Raw genomic sequence first — 21,720 nt, 5'->3', positions numbered from 1 at the left:
CATTTCGAAAAGCTTTGGAATAGCACTGAGCGACGTAATTCCACGGTAGTTGTCGATGTCTTTTTTGTCTCCTTTTTTATGAACTGGAAACATGTATGAAAACTTCCAGGAATCAGGGAAGATCCCAGATGTTAGCGATAAACGAAAAATTTGGCAGATAGGTGAAATTAAACCGATGGAGCTTTTTTTCACAAAGATTGCAGGAATACCATCGGGTCCGGAAGAGCTCGAAGATTTCATTTTGGCGATAGCCATTTTTACTGAATCTTCGTCAACACTGATAGTATCCAACAACTGATGTGATACTGGAACGTTCATTGCTGCTTGGGCGATTTGGTTCGGTGACAACACTTCATTGGAGAAAACGCTGGAAAACTTTTCGGAAAACAGTAGACAAATTTCATCTAGATTAGTTCCAACACTTATCCCATATACCATCGACGAAGGCAAATTCGATTCTTTTCGTTGGTCGTTTACGTATTTCCAAAAAGATTTAGGATCGGACTTCAATTTGTTCTGAACATTCCGAAGGTAACGTGCGTAGCAACGTTTTGCTGTCCTTTTATATAAAGAGTTGATGTGTACGTAGTTTGCACGCAGTGCATACCCGCCATTCTTGGAATATTTTTTTAACGCAGATCTTTTAGATGATTTTAATCGTTTCAATTCAGTAGTTTGCCATGGAGCTTGTCTGAAAGCATTACTTAGTCGTTTCGGCACATAATGATCTATAGCATACGTCAAAATATTGGAAAAAGTTTGAACAGCAAGATTTGCATCGTCTTTGTCGAGAACTTCACTCCAATCAATATTCGACAAAAAGTCGATAATTTTCCTATACTCTGCTTTTTTATAATCATATCTGACGGTTCCATCCACATTGGAGCTATGAGACTGCCGAGAAGCTTCTATCTCAAGGCATAAAGGAGGATGGTGCTTTACATATTTCACCATAGGAACGGGTGCAGCAGCAATCTTGGGAGCGGAATCGGATTTACTCGAAGAACAAAGATCCAGTATTTTATTGTTTTCATTCGTCACGTGGTTGAATTGGCGCATCAGATTTGTGCTGTAACGATCAAGCAAACTGATACTGCCAGCATGAAAAGATGACTGCGAAGGATCCGCGAAAAGAAAGCCGTTCGAAGCTGGTTGCCATTTTAGATTGGGAAAATTAAAATCCCCAACGATTAATATTTCGTCGACAGGACAAGCGTAAGAGCATATCTCTTCGAGGGACAAAAGATGGGCATCGATCAACGGCAGGTCACGAGTACGGTCCGGTGGAAAATAAACCGCACAGAAGGATCAATGGGCCATATTCGAGTTCTCGGTGTGATAGTACGTGGAGTTTGACTCGACAATTGCTTTATTTCGCATTGCAAGTTGTTGATCGCCTCAGTGAGTGACACTAGAGGTGATTTATCATCAGCCGCTTTTGAAATCGAACGAAGATGCGAATTATCAAACAAAGCGGCACAATTATCACACATCCAGTACAAATTTTTGCGATGCGATGTAAAATAACTCAAGAGGGCTCGAGAGACGTTAGAACAGGTCATATGGAACTTACATCCACAATACCCGCGGCATGAAACCGAATCGATGCCGGATATAACCTGGCTGCATTTGGCACAGTTATTCTCAGCGCTCATCGTTGCCGTGTTAGATCGGGTTCACTTAAGCCGCACACAAAAGAATAGCACTGGTGAAACGGTTGTTTATTGTTTAGAGAGCTGAGCGACGGTGGCTGATTGTAAGCAGTAAGCAACGGTGGGATTAATTGCCGAAAGCACAGCGGATCGATTATTCAAAACACAACACTCGCAATGTATGAAAAATGTATACACAATAGTCGAATTTCATACAGTAAAAATATGGAAAAACAGTATAAAAACGTTTAAAAACTCTCGCACTTAAAAAACACAACACAACGCACTTAAATTCAAACAATAAACTTAGTTGTCATTACACAAATGAGATTATAGATAAAATTAACCAATCTTTTCTTAATATAAATGTAAAACACGATTGAATCAACAAATACGTTGCCAATAACTTCAACTCAACTTTTGTTGACATGTAATAAATGGCTGATTTATTTCAACGATGAAATCTGCCGAAATAAGCCAGTTTTTCGTTAGTCAGGATGAGAATTTGTCTTCAAATCAAATAGATATAATTGTTGATGTACAAGGGAGCAATTGGTTCAAAACAATCATATTCTAGCTTGAAATCAACAGAAATCATATTTTAAAATCTGCTGACTGTTTTGTTATTTTAAACAAGCTCAATTTCTCTGCGTGTAAACAAAAGATAAAATGAATAAATTTTGTTCTTAACATAAAGATAAAGCAGAACTGAATCAACATAGATATTGCGAATAAAATCAACTCTGCTTTTGTTGTTACGCAATATATTGATGAATTATTTCAACCATAAAATTAGCTGGAACAATTTTTTTTTTCGTTTGGCAAGACCAAAATATTTATTCACATTAAACAGAGATCTTTGTTGATGTTGAAGGGAGAAAATGGTTTAAAACAATCATATTCTAGTTTGAAATTAACATGAATCAGATTCAAATATCTACTAATCGATTTGTTATTTTAAACAAGCTTCATTTCTCTGCGTGTAGGGTAGTATCATTAGGCAGTGGTCGACTTTGGCAGATCCAGCCTTCAGCTGGGGATCGGCACCAGCCGGTAGATTGTTTATATAATGATAGTCTTCCAGATGACGTTGGTATGTATCTATGTTGGGAAACACCCCCAGGCTACGAATACCCCGCGGGTGGCCCGTATGCAGTTTCTCTTTGTTTACTTTCTCTTTCGATTATTAAGACGTGTTTATAAAGTTTTTTTTTTGGATTTTATAAATCTGTTCGAAAGTCGACGGTTCCGGGTATCATTTTATATGTACCAAGAGTTGAGTGATAAACGTGGAAATCGCTTGGTAATTAATAGAAGAGAAAGTAAACAAAGAGAAATTATCACTTGCTCTTAAGACCTTTTGGAAAATCAACCGAGAAATATCATATATAATTAGCTGGCTTACAAAGTGCTATAGTATTTCTTTTCAGGAGAAAAGTGATACATTGAGAAAAGAAGTAAAGCAAAACAAAACTGATGACGGAAAACTACATTTTTCTGGGTATCAAAACACCTCGCGTTGCTACATAAGCTGTTTGACTAAGACTGTTTGCGCAAACGCAACAGAATATCTCATGAGTTACCTGGTCGATACTCAAGTTGGAAACAACAATACTTGAGAAAAGCTCTGACAAGATAAATCTAGACATTTGTAAGAATATACTTTCTAGTTTCCTATCCGGTTTGGTCAGGATTCGCTTGACCACAAATTTAGCACCACTTGTTAATGTTGACGGTGCTCGCTTTCAAACGATGGTGAAAATGTTTTCAAACTTGGATCGGGTTGAGATCGACGTCAATGGAAAATAAAACTTTCAATTGAGCGACAACACAATTATTTCAGGATTTGTCAAAATTGATAAGATGCAAACGACTAATAGTTACCATCTTTCTAGTTATTGTTCCAAGACACATAGTTGAAAATTTTAATCAATATGAATTTAATCGCCCGTTTTTCATTTGTAATTCAGTAAAAATTTTGCAATCTCGAACAAATACGATTGATAAGTTGAATCACACTTTCGGTAACACAATACGACCGGTCGGGAACTGAATAACATCTTTCAGCACAGAACGACGAAATGCAACACAGTGCGCTTCACAAAAAAACATATATTTCCCGTTGCACCAAACGTTCGTAGCCGGAAACGCATGCGCCCACGAATTGAATCGAGTCCCCGTGACCACTGAGCTCCTCTCGGCGTGGGAGACCGGAGCTTACAAGGCAAGAGTAACTATCCCGCTTGAAATAAGCAGTTGAGTAGGATTTCCCGACGCGTTCGGAAGTAAGTGACCGGTTAAATTGTTCTGTTCATCGAATCTCTATGAGCTTGTGAAAGTTGAAGAAAATCTGCCAAAAAATAAAGAGTCGTACTACCACACGGGAAAGCAGAGTAAAAGTGATTCAGAATAGCCTCTAAAAGAAGGGAATAGTTCCTTACACTTATTCGGATAACGAAATTGAGCAAAGGGCAGGTGGCCTTGAACGATTCACCAGCTACTGCCTTCGTATCGTGCGGTGAATTTCTTTCAACCGGAAAATTACGTAAATCGACAACTTGCGGTTTGAAGATGGTTCAGTGCGCTTGTCATCGTGAAACCCCGTGAAAATCGAACCCAGCAATCGAAAAAAAAATCGCTCAGCCGATTTGCACTTTTCTTCAGTCTGTCGACAGGCTTAAAGAAATCTATGAAAAAACGCACTGAAATTCGGTAGCAAATTTGTACCTTAAATTACCGCGAGTGATAAAATTAACAAAAAATTCTCTCTCCATCTTTCACGAGTGAACGAAAGTGTGATTTGGGTGACACCACAACCGCACACAGATCTTGGTAGTGTGGTCTGGTGATCTCCTTTGAACGGTGGAATTGTGGGCGGCATGGGCGCGCACAGCCGGCTTCGAAATCGCACCAAACTCGTATGCGAAGTGGGATGTAGCGGATGAAGCAGCTGTTAAAGTGTTCAAAATTAGTTCCTTTCAATCTTTCGGTGTATATGAATGAATGAATCAATGATAATATCCACTTGTTGTATACGTTTTGCCGCCAGTGACAGAATTGCGACCAGATAGTACCTACAATCGAGCATGAGCAGAATGAGACCGATTCTACTCTCACCGTCACAGTTGGCCGAATATGTGCTTATCTACATCTCGAAAACTATCAGGCGTACTCATCCTTGGGTGCAACGATAGATTATTAGGGAACAGTTTGATTCGATTTACATACTGTACAATCTTAGAAAAAAAATAATTTTCGCTAAACGTAAATTCAAGTACACAGATTTAAAATATTTCGTGAATTTACATCTATTTTCATTCACATATTTAGAGCAGGCAATCAAACATCATGTTACTTTACAATTCTAACGGGGAAACCCGATTGGAAAATTGACATGTGAATACACTGCTTCAAGGACTGCAAGTGGATGCCGTGGTGACCAAGTAGACCGAAGCATGCTTGGTTTCTTTTATTCAATTGGACTATCTTTTCATGTGTGTTTTCATATGCAGGGTAGCAGAGTTAACTACGGGTTCGAGTCCCGTCTCTGCCGTAACATTTTCGCAGTTTTCATTACATAATTACATTCACATATCAATTGTATTCAATCTGTTTCCCCGTTAGATACTGATCATATATAAAACTAGCTCAAGACGGCTCTGCGACTTAACAAAGACTAAAATACAAATCGTTGTAAAGGCTATATCAGAATGAGCATGTGAAATCTGCCTACCATGGGAATTCATATTGTTATAACACATTCGAAAGGTCATAGACTGGAAACAATTTTCTCAAAGTTTTAACCCTTTAACTGCCATATTGACGGAGCTAGGGTGGTTCTATTGATTTTTATTTTATTTGATTTTTGAAGAAACCGCTCTTCCGAAAAAATTGAAAAAATTCAGGTATGTTTAAGGCATTATGGTAAAGGTTTACAATTTTTTTCCGGAATTTTCGAAGATGGATTTCGTTCGATAGAAAATACTTGAACATTTATAAACATATTTTTCCCCTTCCAATTTTGGCACCACCCCGGATTTTTTAGCGATAAAAAAAATTTTGGACATGTTAAAGTGGTATGTTTTCATATTTTTGAAAAATATGGTTTGATATTTTCTAAAAAATAGATAACAGTCGACCATGCGTTCCCATCAAGTTCTGTTAGAAGGAAACGCATTGTGCTTTGTTCTAGTAGTTTCTAGTAGTAGTCGACCATGCGCTCCCATCAAATTCTAAGCGAAGGAAACACATGGTGCTTTGTTCTAGTAATTTATGCAACTCAAGCGCAGGGCTTAGAAATCAAATTAACGAAAAGGAGGAAATGAGTTTCAACCTTTGCATAATACATAAACGATCATACTTCAAGTACAACCGAGAAAGCTACAAAGCAAGAACTTACTGGTATGTGGTTCATATATGAATGGTAGTTATATATGAAAGTCGCGAGTATCACACATATGAAATTCGGTTACGGCAGTCAAGAACTAGAGCGGGTATCAGTTTTTTACGTGTTGCTGATGGATGTAATGAAAGAATAATGAAAGAACGAATGAAAATTTCATTACAGTGTCAAAAGTTATCATAGAGATAAGTTATCGAAGTATGTCTATACTTTTCTGGAAAATAACTGATGAGAATAAAGTTGGAGTTTTGTGTTTGAAAACGTCAATCAAATATCTTTATGACGGTTTTCATGGTTTGTAGACTAAGAACGCTATATATTCTAAAACCAGATATAAAGAAATAGTGATGCGTTATTTTTCGTTTTCGAGTTATAACCTTTTGAATAATTTCAAGTCATGCATTTATCGACCTTGTCCATTAGAAAACTGAATCGATTTCTTTAATTTTATGTATTGGATTTATATTGTGAAGAAAGCTCCGTATTTTCCAGAAAATATATGAGAATACAAAATGACGTCTCATGCACCAATCAACTCAGTAAGTGATTATTCACTCTCAGAGGAACGTCTCCAGGTTTTTACTGGTTTAACAAGGCCAAATATCATTGAGATTCATGATATGCTGGGGTCAATAAGAAAAATTTGGTCGTATTTTTGTTCAAATTGCGAACGGGAAGTTCTAATAAGGTAATATTATCAAGCCTTGGATTGGAACAAGAGCAACTAGTATCGGAATATAGTAGCTCTGGATTAAAAACTTTTGAGAAAGATGTTCTGCCAAGCAATTTTGAATTTAGAGCTTTATCACGGGATGACCTAATTAAGACACACAGATCACAAAAAAGCCATTCGGGCCCATAATAAGTTGTATCTCATTTTTCGAAGTTTACAAGTTCTATATCGAGTACACTCCAAACTCGACTGGATATCTGGGAATCCAGCGCCGTTGCTGTGAATGCGCTATTGGCAATAGAACTGTTGGTAGCTTCACACGTGGCCGCCATTATTTACTACTTATCTCATGCTCGGTTTCTATCCAGAATAGTGAAACCGGCGGAAATATTGTCAAAAATGCTTAAATCAGAACAGCTACCAACGACTATCAATAAAAGAAGTGACGATGATAAGTCTATAGAATAAGCGAAAATATCAGAGAAAAAATGTGTGCTTTCAAATAGCAATGTATTTTTATAACATTTTCTATCCCATTTCCTATTTAAATGAAATATACAGTCAATAATTCTAAGTAATCGATTCCAACCTTCATCAATGGCCACTTCTGTTTGACACCAATATAAAAACGGAAAATTCAATTCGCTGTTGTTTCAACTCGATATGCATTTAGTGAAATGTACAGAGCTGACAAAAAGGAAACCGTTTTGTACCAGACCCAACAGTTCCAAACGATTCGACCATTTCATGAAACACTATCGAATTATCGAATTATTTATAGTCACTTTTGAAACTGTAAAGAAATTTTCATTCTTTCTTTCATTATTCTTTCATTACATTCATCAGCACCACGTAAAAAACTGACACCCGCTCTAGTTCTTGATTGCTGTAATCGAATTTCATGTGTGATACTCAAAAGCAAAGTCTTGGCATTACATTCCTTTTGTGGAATTTGGCCTTTCTGTTTCAACAAACTTCGCAGCCGATTCTTAGTGTACAGAATCATTGCATGGCTAGTACTATGGATCCTACTGACACTAAGAATCCTTCCAGGTCGGGGCTCGAACATACTGGCTTGTAAGACCAGCGTCCTATGCATTGAACCGCCAACCTGAGACAATGTGTGATACTCGCGACGTTCATATATTACTACCATTCATATATGAACCACATACCAGTAAGTTCTTGCTTTGTAGCTTTCTAGGTTGTACCCGAAGTATGATCGTGTATTTTTTTTTCATAAATACGTTTATTTCATAGGCAATATACATTTTCGTTCGGCACGTCAGAAAAGACATTGCACTTCGTTGCAAAACAAAAAGTGTTCTGTAAGTAGCAGAAACTTTACGTCTGCTTAGCGGTTCAAATTGAACTGCCGAGTTTAGCACTAAGCAGTTCAATTTGAACTGCTCTGCACTGATGAGTCAAAGACGAAACGTAAAAATAATAATATACATAAGTTTTTCTTCGCCGTGGCATCCACAATACATAGTAGTTTAAACCTAATACATTTCGAATATCATATTAGTATGTTGGTACTCATTAGTTAATCTAAACACTGTTTTTATCAAGCGAGTTGCTATTTTAAATTACATTAAATAAAATACATTTATTTTGTACATGATCTTATAACTATTTCAGGATTGTTTGTATCAGTTCACCACTTATATTCAATATCCTATAGTTGGCTATTGGTTGAACTCATGGAAGAGAAAACAATCTAACATAAAATAAAATTTAAATTGGAACTCCAATGGATTTAATGAAATGATAAAGAAGTTTCATGTATGGAAGGTCACGACAAGCAAGAATGTCGCGAACTGGGACATTGGATAGTCTACCTTGGGTACGCAAGGAATTTATTAGTTGAGATCTGACATCACGAAACTCCACGCATGTCCAAACAACATGGTCAATATCGCGGTAACCTTCGCCGCAAGCACAATGATTAGTCTCGGAAAGTCCAATTCGAAGGAGATGTGCATCTAACGTGGAGATGTGCATCTAAGTGATTGGACATGAGTCTGGACATCACACGAATGAAATCTCTACTCACATCCAGTCCCCTGAACCATGCCTTTGTCGATATTTTAGGAATAATTGAGTGCATCCACCGACCCAGATCATCTTTATCCCAAGAAGCTTGCCAGCTGGCAAGTGTTCTTTGGCGAGACGCGCTATAGAATTCGTTGAAAGCAATCGGTCTCTCATAAATTTCACCCTCAATAGCACCACGTTTGGCTAAAATATCGGCTCTTTCATTGCCTGGAATGGAGCAATGAGCCGGAACCCAAACTATTGTGATTTGATAATTATTATTCAATATGGCGTTCAGGCACTGTATTATTTTGCCCAAGAAAAAAGGTTCATTTTTGCAAGCAGCGTTTGAGCGAATAGCTTCAATTGCACTTAGACTATCTGTGAAAAGAAAATAATGGTTTGGAGATAATGTGACGATTACACTCAAACTATAAAGAACTGCTGCTAACTCTGCTATATAAACAGATGCAGGTTCTTGAAGCTTAAATGAGACCGAAACATTATTGTTGAATATACCAAACCCAGTAGCCTCTTCAATTCGTGATCCGTCCGTGTAAAATATTTTCTCAGAGTCAATATGCCTGAGCTTACTTGTAAATATTTTTGGGATTTCCATCGAGCGTAGGTGTTGAGTCAGGGACATTTAGGATGCTGACACGGATAGGAATATATCTTGAAGGGTTGATTTCCTGTGACATATGGTTAAAATATACTGTCATGAATCTTGTTTGAGAATGATCGTGTATGTATTATGCAAAAGTTGAAACTCATTTCCTCCTTTTCGTCACTTTGATTTCTAAGCTCTGCGCTTAAGTTGCATAAACTACTAGAATAAAGCACCATGCGTTTCCTTCTATCAGATCTTGATGGGACGCATGGTCAACTGTTATCTATTTTTTTTAGAAAATATCAAACCACATTTTTAGAAAATATGAAAACATACCACTTTAATATGTCCAAAAATTTTTATTTATCACTAAAAAATCCGGGGTGGTGCAAAAATTGGAAGACGGAAAAATATGTTTCAAAATGTTCAAGTTTTTTTAATAGAAGAAATACATCTTCAGAAATTTTGAACCTTCCCCATTATGCCTTAAACATAACTGATTTTTTTCAAATTTTTCGGAGGAGCGGTTTCTTCAAAAATCGAATAAAATTAAAATCAATAGAACCACCCTAGCTCTGTCAATATGGCAGTTAAAGGATTGAAACTTTGAGAAAACTGTTTCCAGTCAATATGATCAATATGAACTGTCAGTAGAATTTTAGATATGATTTCTGTTAATGTCTAGCTAGAATATGGTTGCTCTCTTCTACAACAACAAATATATCTTTTTGATTTTAAGCAAAATTCTGATCCTGGCTAACGAAAAAATTGTTTGTTTGTTTTGGCTGATTTTATTATCGAAATAGATTATCTCTAATTCATCCAGCACAGACGACAGAAACAAAGACAATACAGTGTAGTGAACAAAAGCCTTTCAAGATTCCAGATTAAATTCAATTTGTATTGATTTCAAGTGCTGCAAAGTTAGTCCAGCAGCAGAGTCTCCATAACACTGTTCTAGACATTGCTTTGCTTGAACGGTATTTTTTTCTCACTAAGAAGCAGTGTAAAATTAAAACACGAAATTGTTTTTGATCCATTATTCTAAAAATAACAAAAGTAGCGTCACTCTTAGCATAATAACTCACAAACTAATGAATAGAATATCACGAATTTTTAACAACTGTAAAGATTAATATTAACTGTAGTATTAGTATTAGTTGGTATCAAAGGTAGGATCCATAGTACTAGCCATAGCATAGTACTAGCAATGCAGTGATTCTGTACACTAAGAGTCGGCTGCAAAACAGAATGGCCAAATTTCACAAAAGGAATGTAATGCCAAGACTTTGCTATTTGGTATTAAAGGTGAATGCAATAATTGTCCCGGGTTGGCGGTTCAATGCATAGGGCACTGGTCTTACAAACCAGTTGTCGTATGTTCGAGCCCCGACCTGGAAGGATTCGTAGTGTCAGTAGAACCGTAGCACCAGCCATGCACTGGTTCTGTACAGTCTGAATCGGCTGCGAAGTCTGTTGAAACAGAAGGTAAAATTCCACTACAGGAATGTAGTACCAAGGCTTTGCTTTGCAATAAAACTAGCGTCATCTATGAGTTGGGCCCGAAACTTTTCAGCCCATGTGTTACGTATGCGATTGCATAAGACAATTCCATTTTATGTAATTTGTGGTTGAGGCGGAAGGCATCCTTGTAAATCACTGGTTACCAATGAGAATCAGTTGATTTCTATTTCGTCGACAGCTACAATTTTAAACGATCATCCCCTTTGAATTTGGTTTAAAACTCCTGTTCTGGCATTGTTTGAAGGTCAACTATGATATACGATTCGTCTTCTACTAAGGAGTAGAGATGGTTTAGTTTCGGGTATTTGTATCCGAAACCCGACCCGGACCCAAACCCGACGAGTATTGATCGGGTTTGAATACAGAAAAAATATATTTGTCGGGTTCGGGTCGGGTACGGATGCCGATTTATGTTCAACGGGTACGCATCGGGTTTTGTCTGGTGACGGTTTTTTTCTGATTTCGGAAATTTTTTCGGGATCGGGTCGGGTGGGGATAAATATTTTTTTTATCAGGTTTCGGTCGGTTTCGGGTCTGTAGGAAAAATTATCTCGGGTACGGGTAAACGTTTTGGCCTTTCTCATATAGAAAGGTTATGCAATCACTTGAAAATCCGACTAGTAAAAATTCGACTCAGTTCATCCAGCTGAGCAATGTCTGTGTGGATATGTGTCAAATAATCTCACTAGGTTTTCTCGGAGATGTCTGAAGCGATTTTGACAAACTTAGATTCAAATGAAATTCTCATGGTCCCATACGGAATTCCTGAATTTCATCCGAATCCGACTTCCGGTTCCGGAGTTATAGGGTAAAGTGTGTTTAATATTGTACACGTGACTTAAACCGGCGAAACAAAAAACGTAAAAAAAAATTCTAAACTGGTCTCAAAACTACACAAATCGATAGTCATTATCAGTAGGCAACTAAATAAACCGATTTCGGCTATCCTGGTTCCCGGTATCCTGTTCCGGAAGCACCAGAAATAGTGGTCATGTATACCAAAATGGATCTCACTCACTTTTCTCAGCGATGGTTTGATCGATTTCCACAAACTTAAATTCAAATGAAAGGTCTCACGGCCCCACACGGAATTCCAGAATTTCATCCGGATCCGACTGGTCTCAAAACTACACAAATCGATAGTCATTGGATTCAAATGAAAGGTCTTGTGGTCCCATACGGAAATCTCTCAATTTCATCCAAATTCGACGTCCGGATCCGGAAATGTAGGGTAAAGTGTGTTAAAAATTTTGTACCATCACTGAAAACGGCGCTAAACCGTAAAAATTTTTCAAATCGACCTCAAATTATCTCCAATTGATAGTTTTTATCAGTAGACGGTCAAACAAACCGATTTCGGTTATTCTTTCAGGAATCGAAGAAAACTACTTTAAAGAATACCGCAGTACTATATATGATAGTATGATTGATATGAGAAAGGCATCATTACACCACTAGGTGGATTATTTTCGACCAGCTACGGGTCGGGCTTAAAAAATGTTAAAAATTGAAAAAATAATACTCGACTATCTTTAGGGCATGTTCAGGAGTGTTTTAGTTCTAGATGCATAATTTATGTCAGTTACAAAATGAACGGCTGAAAGCAAAAATCGGATAAGTGCAACTTAGTATGGAAAACCCGTTTAAGTATTTTTGAATGCAAAAATCGGATAAAAACATTGAGAGCAAAAACCGGACATGGATTTTGCAATGCAAGAATCGTTTAAAAACATCTTTTCTACAAGAACCGGACAAAATAACTTTGAATGCAAAAACCGGACAAGAACTTAACCGGTTCCGATTTTTGCTTTCAGCCGTTCAAATTTAAATCTGGATTTTATAACAAGAAAAACTGGCAGCCCCAACCGTATCTTGGTCCCCCTTTTGTATATGATTTGCACTGCGTCAAGAAATAAATTGAAAAACGCTTTTCAGGTGAATTATTATTAAGGAATTTATATTAACCGGACCTAAAGCTTTACATCCAAATTATTTTCTGAGTCTCTGGTTGTTTCTTGCAGAAAATAGCATCACTCTAATGCGCAAATTGATACAATCGTGTGTGGTTTGTTAAGCCATCATACACCGGTCCGATTTGTTTCGGTCGATTCTCTCACATGTTAACACCATCCACCAGGCCCACCAGTCGGTTTAGTTCTCACGACATGCCGAAAAAAACAGTGAGATGAAAAAAAATGAGTCGTTCATTATAAATAGACCAGTTAAACTGAGCCGCTTCGCTGTCCCCGAATTCCAATTCTATTGTGTCTCTCTGTTCATGTCTCGTTTAACGTTCGGTCATGTTTTACCAATTCTTACTTTCGTTCTCGCTTCTTCGAAGAAAATAAGATTTGAACTTGCAATTCAATGGAATACGAAAATAGAATTTTACAATTGTTTTGTTAGCACGATAGTGATGTGATGTAGGATTTAAAATCGTCTCTGGTACTCACTCGTGACAGTTTGCTTCGGCAAAGATCATTTGTCATTTTGTTTGTTTTCATTGAAAAACAACCCAAACCGATCCCAATAGTTGTAGGTTATAACTAGCAAAAGTTTTGTCAGCTTATAACTTTCGCTTGCTAAATCTATACACGATCTAAATATATCGTCCCAAAATCTGTACATGTTTATTATTTGAGGTTGTGAGGAATACATAAATCTTTCAATCTTTGAAAAACGACACTATGACTTCATGCAATTTCGAAGGCAAATGAGAATGGTCCTCACCTTTTTTGACTCTAACAAGTCGACAAAATTAGACTACTCTTAACACTCAATGTCAAATAAGGGCATAGGAAAACTAGGCGGTCGGCTAGAGTGACCAAAGATCGAGGGGGCGCTGAAATTCTGAAAACTGGAAAACGTTTTTCTCTTTTTCTTGAATTTTTGTAGTTTGAAAAGTAAAATGTAAGATTTTAGTAAACGTAATTTCGAACCATAAAATATATTCTTTATAATTTATGGTCACAACAAAATTTGCCCACACCAGAAATTTTTGCATGCACTTTCTTCAAATCTTTGTAACTCTGAAACCGTTACCTGTACAGAAATTGTGTCTAAGAAATAGTTGAAGAAATCTATCGGGCATTCTAAAATAATTATAAAAAACTGTTTTAATCCACCTAGTGGTGTAATGATGCATTTCTCATATCACTCATAACATCAAAAATATTACTGGGGACGGGTATAATGTGATGGGTAAGTCCATGCCTTTCACGCAGCCCACCTGGGTTCGATTCCCAACCCCGCACATAGGGTCAGAAAGTTTTCCTGATCCGAAGAGGCGAATGACCTTAAGGTTAAAACCTCTATAATCGAAACAAAAAAAAAATATTTCTGTGGAATTCGCAAAAACAACTGTTCATTAAATAGAAATTGGAAAGTTTGTTCGGACTTAATCTGACACACTCTACAAATCCTGTTTATCCTATAGTTCCGGAACCGAAATCAGTATCCACAACAAATTAAGGAATTCCGTATGAAACTGGAAAACTTTTCCTTTGAATCTATGTTTGTTTGTGAAAATCGATTTGACCATTTTAAAAAACAGTGAGTAAGATCCTTTTTGCAGTTTTTGATCACTCTTTCCAATAATTCCGAAACAGGATTCGGATGACCGGAATAGCCAAAGTTGGTTCGTTTGTCAGCAACAAATATGACCTACAAATTGGAACAGTTTTGAACCTAGTTAAGCCTATACTTACTATCTCATGCTCAATTTTGATTAAATCAATTAAACAAAATCTAACAAACGAAGCGAATCTGCGCTTCTGTTACTGCTGCATATGTAAGTCAAGTTAAACAGCATGAATCAGCAGCATAAAACATGTATTACTTTTATTATCATAATTGACATCATTACACCACCGACACGGTATTACTGCTTTACCAGTTGTGAAAATTTCATATTTTTTCAAATAAATTTTTTGTCATTGACATTCGTTTATTCTTTCGGTCGTACTGATCATAAAATAGCTATAATTTTTATCAACCGCATCACCGTCTTTCACCAATATTACACACTAGTAGCAGACATCCGTAACCGTTTCGACTTCTTCATAGCGTTTACGGAAAAGAAAAAGCACGCATCGTTTGTTTTGTGCTTTCTTCTTCTTTCGGTGTGGTACATATTGTCATTCTAAATGGCGATATGTAAACTTTGACACTCATCGCCCTGTAACTGCGGAACCGGAAGTCGGATCCAGATGAAATTTCACGGTAGCTTTGAAGACAATATGAGCTTTCATTCAAATAAAGATATGTGAATATCGGTTCAAGCATCGCAGAGAAATCGAAGTGAGTTATATTTTTTAAGTTTTTCTGTACCACTTTCGGTGCTTCTGGAACAGGAAAAAGGGGGACCAGTAGTGCCGAATTAGGCTTTCATGCCCACAAATTAACAAGCTCTGCAAACTAGAAGAATTTATCAGACAGTTTTATGGGATTCGTACCTGTTTTTGACCATCGTTTGTGAAAAATACTAATGAAATTGGTAATTTTTCACTTATTACGCTTTAGTTTCGGAACTGGAAGTTGGATCTGGATAAAATGTTCAAGCAATTTTTAGGAAACTATAAGACCTTTCATTTGAATCTTATATTGTGAAAATGGGTTGAGCTGTTTCAGAGAAAATTGAATGCACACTTTTTATCTAATTCTCACATATTACGATGTAACTCTGGAACCGGAAGTCAGATCCAAATGAAATTCAATAGCAGGTTATGGGACCATAAGATCTTTTATTTGAATCTTAGTTTGCGAAAATCGCTTGAGCCATTTCTGAAAAAAATTAGTGCATATTTCCTCCGTTTTTTTGTATATATAATCCTATATCTCCGGAACCGGACGTCGGATCGGGATGAAATTCAATAGCAGGCTATGGGACCATAAAACCTTTGATTTGAATCTTAGTTTGTGAAAATTGGTTCAGCCATTTCCGAGAAAAGTGAGTGCATATTTGTTTACATACTTACACACATACGCACACACGGACGGACACACACACAGACATTTTCTCAATTCGTCGAGCTGAGTTGAATGGTATATTACATTCGGCCCTCCGGGCCTCGGTTAAAAAGTCGGTTTTCACAGTGATTGCATAGCCTTTCTATATGAGAAAGGCAAAAATGTGTCTTTAGTTCTTTACACAATATTTGTATTAGCTATCAAAACTAACATTTGACGTAAATTTGATTAGTGCCTTTTCACGAACAAAGTTGCTACAGCTAAATCAATTTCATGGTATTTGCAAAACTTCAAGTTGGTTATGAAAAATAGTCATTTAACGCCATGATTTTACAGCTCGAAAGCAATGAATTTATTCTCAGTGGGTTCTCTCCTACGAGTAACCGTTCTCTGGATTTTTAAACATAAAATTCAAAGTACGGTATGCCTGTTAAAACGACACGGTTTAATGAAAAACTTCATTCCTTGAATTAAAGCTTACTACGATTAATTGATCAAATTTCAGCGCAAAACACTAGCACCGAGTGTGTGGAATCTATGAAAAACGGGATTATAGTTTGTCGAAATAGGATGACGTATTATTTTTTCTTCGGCATATGGGGTCGCTTTTTCTTGATTTTTGAATTCAAATGATCTAACAACGCTATGTAGTATCCGCTATTGAATATTTTCATTTTCTCAAGATGATCGATGAAGATTATACCATGTGTATCTCGAAATACGGCAGCCATAACCTGATAGCTGTGCCTTTGGACGCTTTGACGTGGCTCATCGATTGTACACCACTCAGATGATGATCGGTCTGATGCAGAGTAAAGTGGTGGATCCATGTTTCATCGGTTGTCATATATCGTTGCAAAAATAATGGTTCATTACTTGTAAACCAAACACCAAACACTGCTCTGAATCGTCAACACGTTGTTGTTTTTGACTGTAGGTAAACGCTGCACCCACTTTGAACAGAGCTTTCTCAAGGTCAAATGTTCTTGTATAATTGTAAACACATTGCCAATATCTTTATGACCTCAGCTATCTCACGTAATTGCCTTTCTCTATAGAAAGGTATTAGAGTTGCTCGGCCTATAGCCTCGGAGACCCATAGTGTTATATACCATTCGACTCAGTTCGACGAGATCGGAAAATGTCTGTGTGTGCACTTTTCGAAAATCTCGAATAAGTGACGTAACCGACAAAACACGTTGTTTTTTACCGCTCTAATGTATATAAGGGTGACAATATTTTGGGATCATCTCTAATTTCGTAAAGCGCTATCGTTCAAAAGTTTAAGCATCTCGAAAAAAGTCCTCATGCAAAATTTGAGCTAAATCGGACATGGGTAAGGGGTGCCGCCCACTGGTTAAAGTTTGAAAATTTTCTATCTTGAAAAAACACCATAGGGGGGAGTACACTAAGGTCTTTTTATGCGGTCTTTTTAATGCGGTTTTTATGTGACTTTTTTATGCGAATTTTTAGAGTTATGCGGTTCCTTTCTTTGGTTTTTTTTTTATGCGAAGTGGCAGAGTTATGCGGTTTTTTTATGCAAAGTTTCAGAGTTATGCGGTTTTCTTTTATGCGGCGCGTAAACTCGCATGAAAAAAGACTTCAGTGTATATGAAATTTCCAAAATCGAAACTTTTTTTTATGGCAAAAATCTTAAAATTGTATGAAACGTCGAGATTTAGTGTTATCTCGAAGAAATTTTTTTTTAATCGACTTTCTGGGACTTTTAATATTTTTACTAAGTCTCAGAAAGTCGATATTTAAAATTTTTTTTGAAAATTTCGACTTTTGGCATCAAAAATTTCAAAAAATGTGTGGGTGTGTATATATGTATGTGTGTGACAAATAATGTCACTCCATTTTCTCATAGATGGCTGAACCGGATTCAAATGAAAGGTCTTGAGGTCCCATACAAAGTTCTTGAGTTACATATGGATCCGACTTCCGGTTCCGGAATTACAAAGAAATATGTGAAAATTTATGAAAAAATATGCAATCAATTTTCTCAAAAATTCTTTGACCAATTTTCACAAACTAAGAACCAAATAAAAGGTCTTGAAATGCTTTAAAAAGTCCCCGATAAGTTGATCCAGATCCGACTTCCGGTTCCGGTATTACAGTGCGAATGGTGAAAATTTTCAATTTCATGAGTATTTTTTCACAAGCGATGGCGAAACGAGGTGCACATTTTTATAAAACTTACTGCTAAATAGATCTAGTTGAAGGATGTTATTAGTTAGTGATTATATAAAACTACTTTGGGACTACTAGTCCCCGGTTTCCGCACCGGTAATAGTGAAGAAAATCTCCAAAAACGGAACTCCCGTCGATTTCTCAGCAACGGTTTAGCCAGGTGAAAAATATGTAAATTTCTAATCCTTTTATTCAATTTGTACCTGTGACAACGATGCTTTTCAATAAAAGTGCACTTATTGCCTTTCTCATAAAGAAAGTTTGAAAAATGGACCAGTGGAAATTGACTCGAAAGGCTAAGTGTTCTATGTAATTCGACACAGTTCATCGAGCTGAGCAATGTATGTGGGTGTGTCAGCATGTGTCAAATAATGTCACTCATAAAAAAATCTCGTAGTCCTGAGGTTGCTATTGAATTTAACACCGTCATTTAGAGCGACGAAGGGTAAAATTCTTTTAAATTTGGCTTAAAACTGATTCAATTTATAGGCTATATTAGTTATTTACTAAACGTTCCGACTTTGGTTATACTAGTTCCAAGTTCCTGGTTCCAGAAGTACCAAAAGTAGTAGTCAAAAAGTTTAAAACGAGACTCAATCAATTTTCACAGAGATGATTCGATCGATTTTCACAAACAGGCTCAAATAAAAGTTCCTACAGTCTTATAGGTTGCTGTTTAATTTAATCCGGGTCCGATTTCCGGTTCCAGAACTATAGGGTAAAGTGTGTTTAATCATTTAGTGCGACGATGTAAAATAAAGAAAAATTCTTATCAACTTGACATAACTGTTTACAATTTGAAAAAGTTATGTTAGTTTATACCCAAAGAAAGTTTCTTATTTTATTCAAGATTGAAAAAAAATTTCTTCGCAAAATCTTTTAATGATATTTTTGAAAATATTAGTAATATGAGAAAGGCATCATTACACCACTAGGTGGATTAAAACAGGATTTTCGGATTAGCATCACTCTTCTCATACAAATAGGCAATGTCAAGCGCTTGGTTGGGAAAATCATGCCTACTATGTGATATAAACACTGAAGAATGCTTCTGTGAACTACTCGATTCAATCTGAATCAATTGGTGTCAAAAATAAGCCCAAATTAGTGTCACGCATTATTTAATAAAAATATAAAAAATGCTTTCATGTGAAGAAAGAGAAAGGCATTATCACACCAGTAGGTGGATTAAGAAGGGTTATTTGGGTGTTATGAGACGTTTGCGTGAAACAATTCGCCGAAAAAGACCAGAAGGGGACAATATAGATTTGATTGAATAATCTTTTATTTAAAATTTTCTGAATAAATTCCAGAAACTTTTTGATTAAGGTGGTAAGTTACTACTACAATTTTCTTTACAATTTTCTCAACAAATGAAAGTTGTGAAAAATTCATCTCCTGTGACTGAACACCCAGCTTCAATCTTAACAATCAACAATCCGAAACCGGTACAGTCAAAATCGGCTCGTTTGGTCATTAACTAACCTTTGTTTTGCATTGTTAATTCAAATGACGATTGGAATCCCATGCTTATCATCCTATAGTTCTGGAACCGGAAGATGGATGCAGACAAAAATTATAGAAATGTATGGAATCATAAGGAAATCCGTTGCATTTTTGGTTTTAGACTACTACTACTACTACTAATACTTCCGGAACCAGGGAACCGGTATGGCAAAAGTGAGTTTCCTATATCATCAATTAGCGGAACTTGCTGTTTAATATCAAGGAATTTGTTATTTTCAAAAACACGCTCTTGCGATTGAATTTTCACACTTATCACACTATAATCACAGAACCGGAAGTCAGATTTGTATGAAGTTCAATAGCTATTTATGCAACTATCAGACCATTAATTTCCATCAAAGGTCGTGAAATTCCAAGTTGAGTGCACTACCACACGAACACAAAATACAAACATTTGCTAATCTCGATGAACTGAATCGAATGGTACCTATGGTGCATTCGATTCTCTGGGACTCGGCTGAAAAGTGGGTTTGGTTTGTAAACAAGAGGATACTTTCGAATTAATCGAGATACTGTTCAATTCAAATAATGTGTACTGCGCAATTCAAATAGCTAAGAACTTATACTAATAATGGATTCAATATGAAATTTGCAGCTGGTACATCGATATCTTTCCTCCGGACAGGAGGCGAACGGGTAGATAGTGTGAAATACTGGCCTGGCAACTATAGCAGGGAACTCTAGTGGGTTGCGCAAACACTGTACTTCTCCAGGAGATGGAGGAAAAGGTACTGTTCGAGAGCAAGCACTGTCTAGCATTAAAATGTGTTCTATTTCTATTCTATGGAGGTAAGTATTGCTTTAGTTAGTTTAGTTCCCATGTGTTTGATTATTTTACCAAAGTGACCAAACTTTGTCCTAATTCCTTTCCAAAAACTCGAAGTAACTTTATCCATCAGTAACAACTCTGTCAAACATAGAATTCGATAGTTCGGTGTAATCTCAACCGGTAGATTTTTTAGAATTTTATTCATTTATCTTTTTTCAGGCCTGGGGTGCATTTACCCCTTCCTCCAGTCGAACATGACTGAAAAGGGGTTCGATTTCAATGAAATCTACTCAATATCGGTGATCATACCGATAGCGGCCCTATTCGGGCCTCTGATATTCGCCCTACTAGTAGACAAATGGGCAATCACAAATGCCTTCGCCTACGGTAAACGAGTACGGATTTTGACTGCTCTCAGCTTGATAGCATCTATTATCCTGTACGTGATACTGATGTTTGGAGTGAACCGAACGCCTCCACCAGAAGTATGTCACCCGCATGTGAACTTCATGTGCAACAGAAAAGGAGCCTTCATTGTACAGGAAAAGTGTAGTGCCGAGGGAATTTGTCACGATTGGGACTACAATAAGGTAAGTGAAGTTCTTACAGTATGATATAATCACGGAGTTTTACAATTGCCGGATTTCGTCAACGGACGTAGCTTTGTTAAGGAGCAATTTGCAATCTTGAGATAACAGCCATTGTTGCGCTGTCGTTGATCAAATATAAAATATTAGACCTTTTCGTACATTTATCTAAATAAAATGATGATTTTTTCACGAAGATTTGACTGTTTTCCAAAAAATGTAAGAAGAACCTTAACAGAGGTGGAATGTTTAGCAATTAGTTAAAAATGGTTATGGTTATGGTCCATGGTCAAATGTTCATGCATGATTGTAAACACAATACCTTCTAATATCTTTACGGCCTCAGCTATCTTATTCATTTCCAATTTACGATTAGAAGTTTTTTGTTGTTTTCTGGATTGACCACCTCAATAGGACGACCAGAACGTTCACCATCATCGGTGTCTGGACGACCACATTTAAATTCAGTAAACCAATAATAAATGGATCTCTTCGATAGAACAGAGTCCAGATAACTCCTTTGAAACCATTGCCGAGCTTGTACAGTATTTTTTTCACTAAGAACCAATGATAAAATAACTCTCGAAATTGTTTTGTATCCATTGTTTTGAAAATGACAAATATAGCTTCAATGACAAAAATTGCTGTCACTTTTTCTGACTAATCTAAGTATCATGAAATTTCACATATATTTTTTTGAAAGTTAGTATTTAGTAAACATCATATGGATTTGACAATTATAGCGCCATCTGTATGTCAGTCACATGACTCATTGAGT

General features: G+C 36.7%; 1 protein-coding gene across 7 annotated transcripts in view; it reads left to right on the top strand.

The window, feature by feature from the left end:
- Positions 1-3,875: 3,875 nt before the first annotated feature.
- LOC131438382 (protein PFC0760c-like) overlaps positions 3,876-21,720 on the top strand; it is a 28,431-nt gene continuing 10,586 nt past the window's right edge. For 5 of the 7 annotated variants that reach the window (XM_058608385.1, XM_058608387.1, XM_058608386.1 and 2 more), the window contains exons 1-2: positions 20,182-20,375; positions 20,575-20,945. In XM_058608385.1, coding sequence (XP_058464368.1) covers positions 20,303-20,375; positions 20,575-20,945 — 444 coding nt within the window. In that variant the 5' untranslated portion in view covers positions 20,182-20,302. The other 2 variants (XM_058608380.1, XM_058608382.1) reach the window with 2 other exon arrangements.

Source organism: Malaya genurostris, chromosome 3 (assembly GCF_030247185.1).
Source record: "Malaya genurostris strain Urasoe2022 chromosome 3, Malgen_1.1, whole genome shotgun sequence".
In the NCBI taxonomy this organism is placed as follows: Eukaryota; Metazoa; Arthropoda; class Insecta; order Diptera; family Culicidae; genus Malaya; species Malaya genurostris.
Note: the sequence above shows the minus strand (reverse complement) of the source record. Positions and strands in the feature narration are given on the sequence as shown.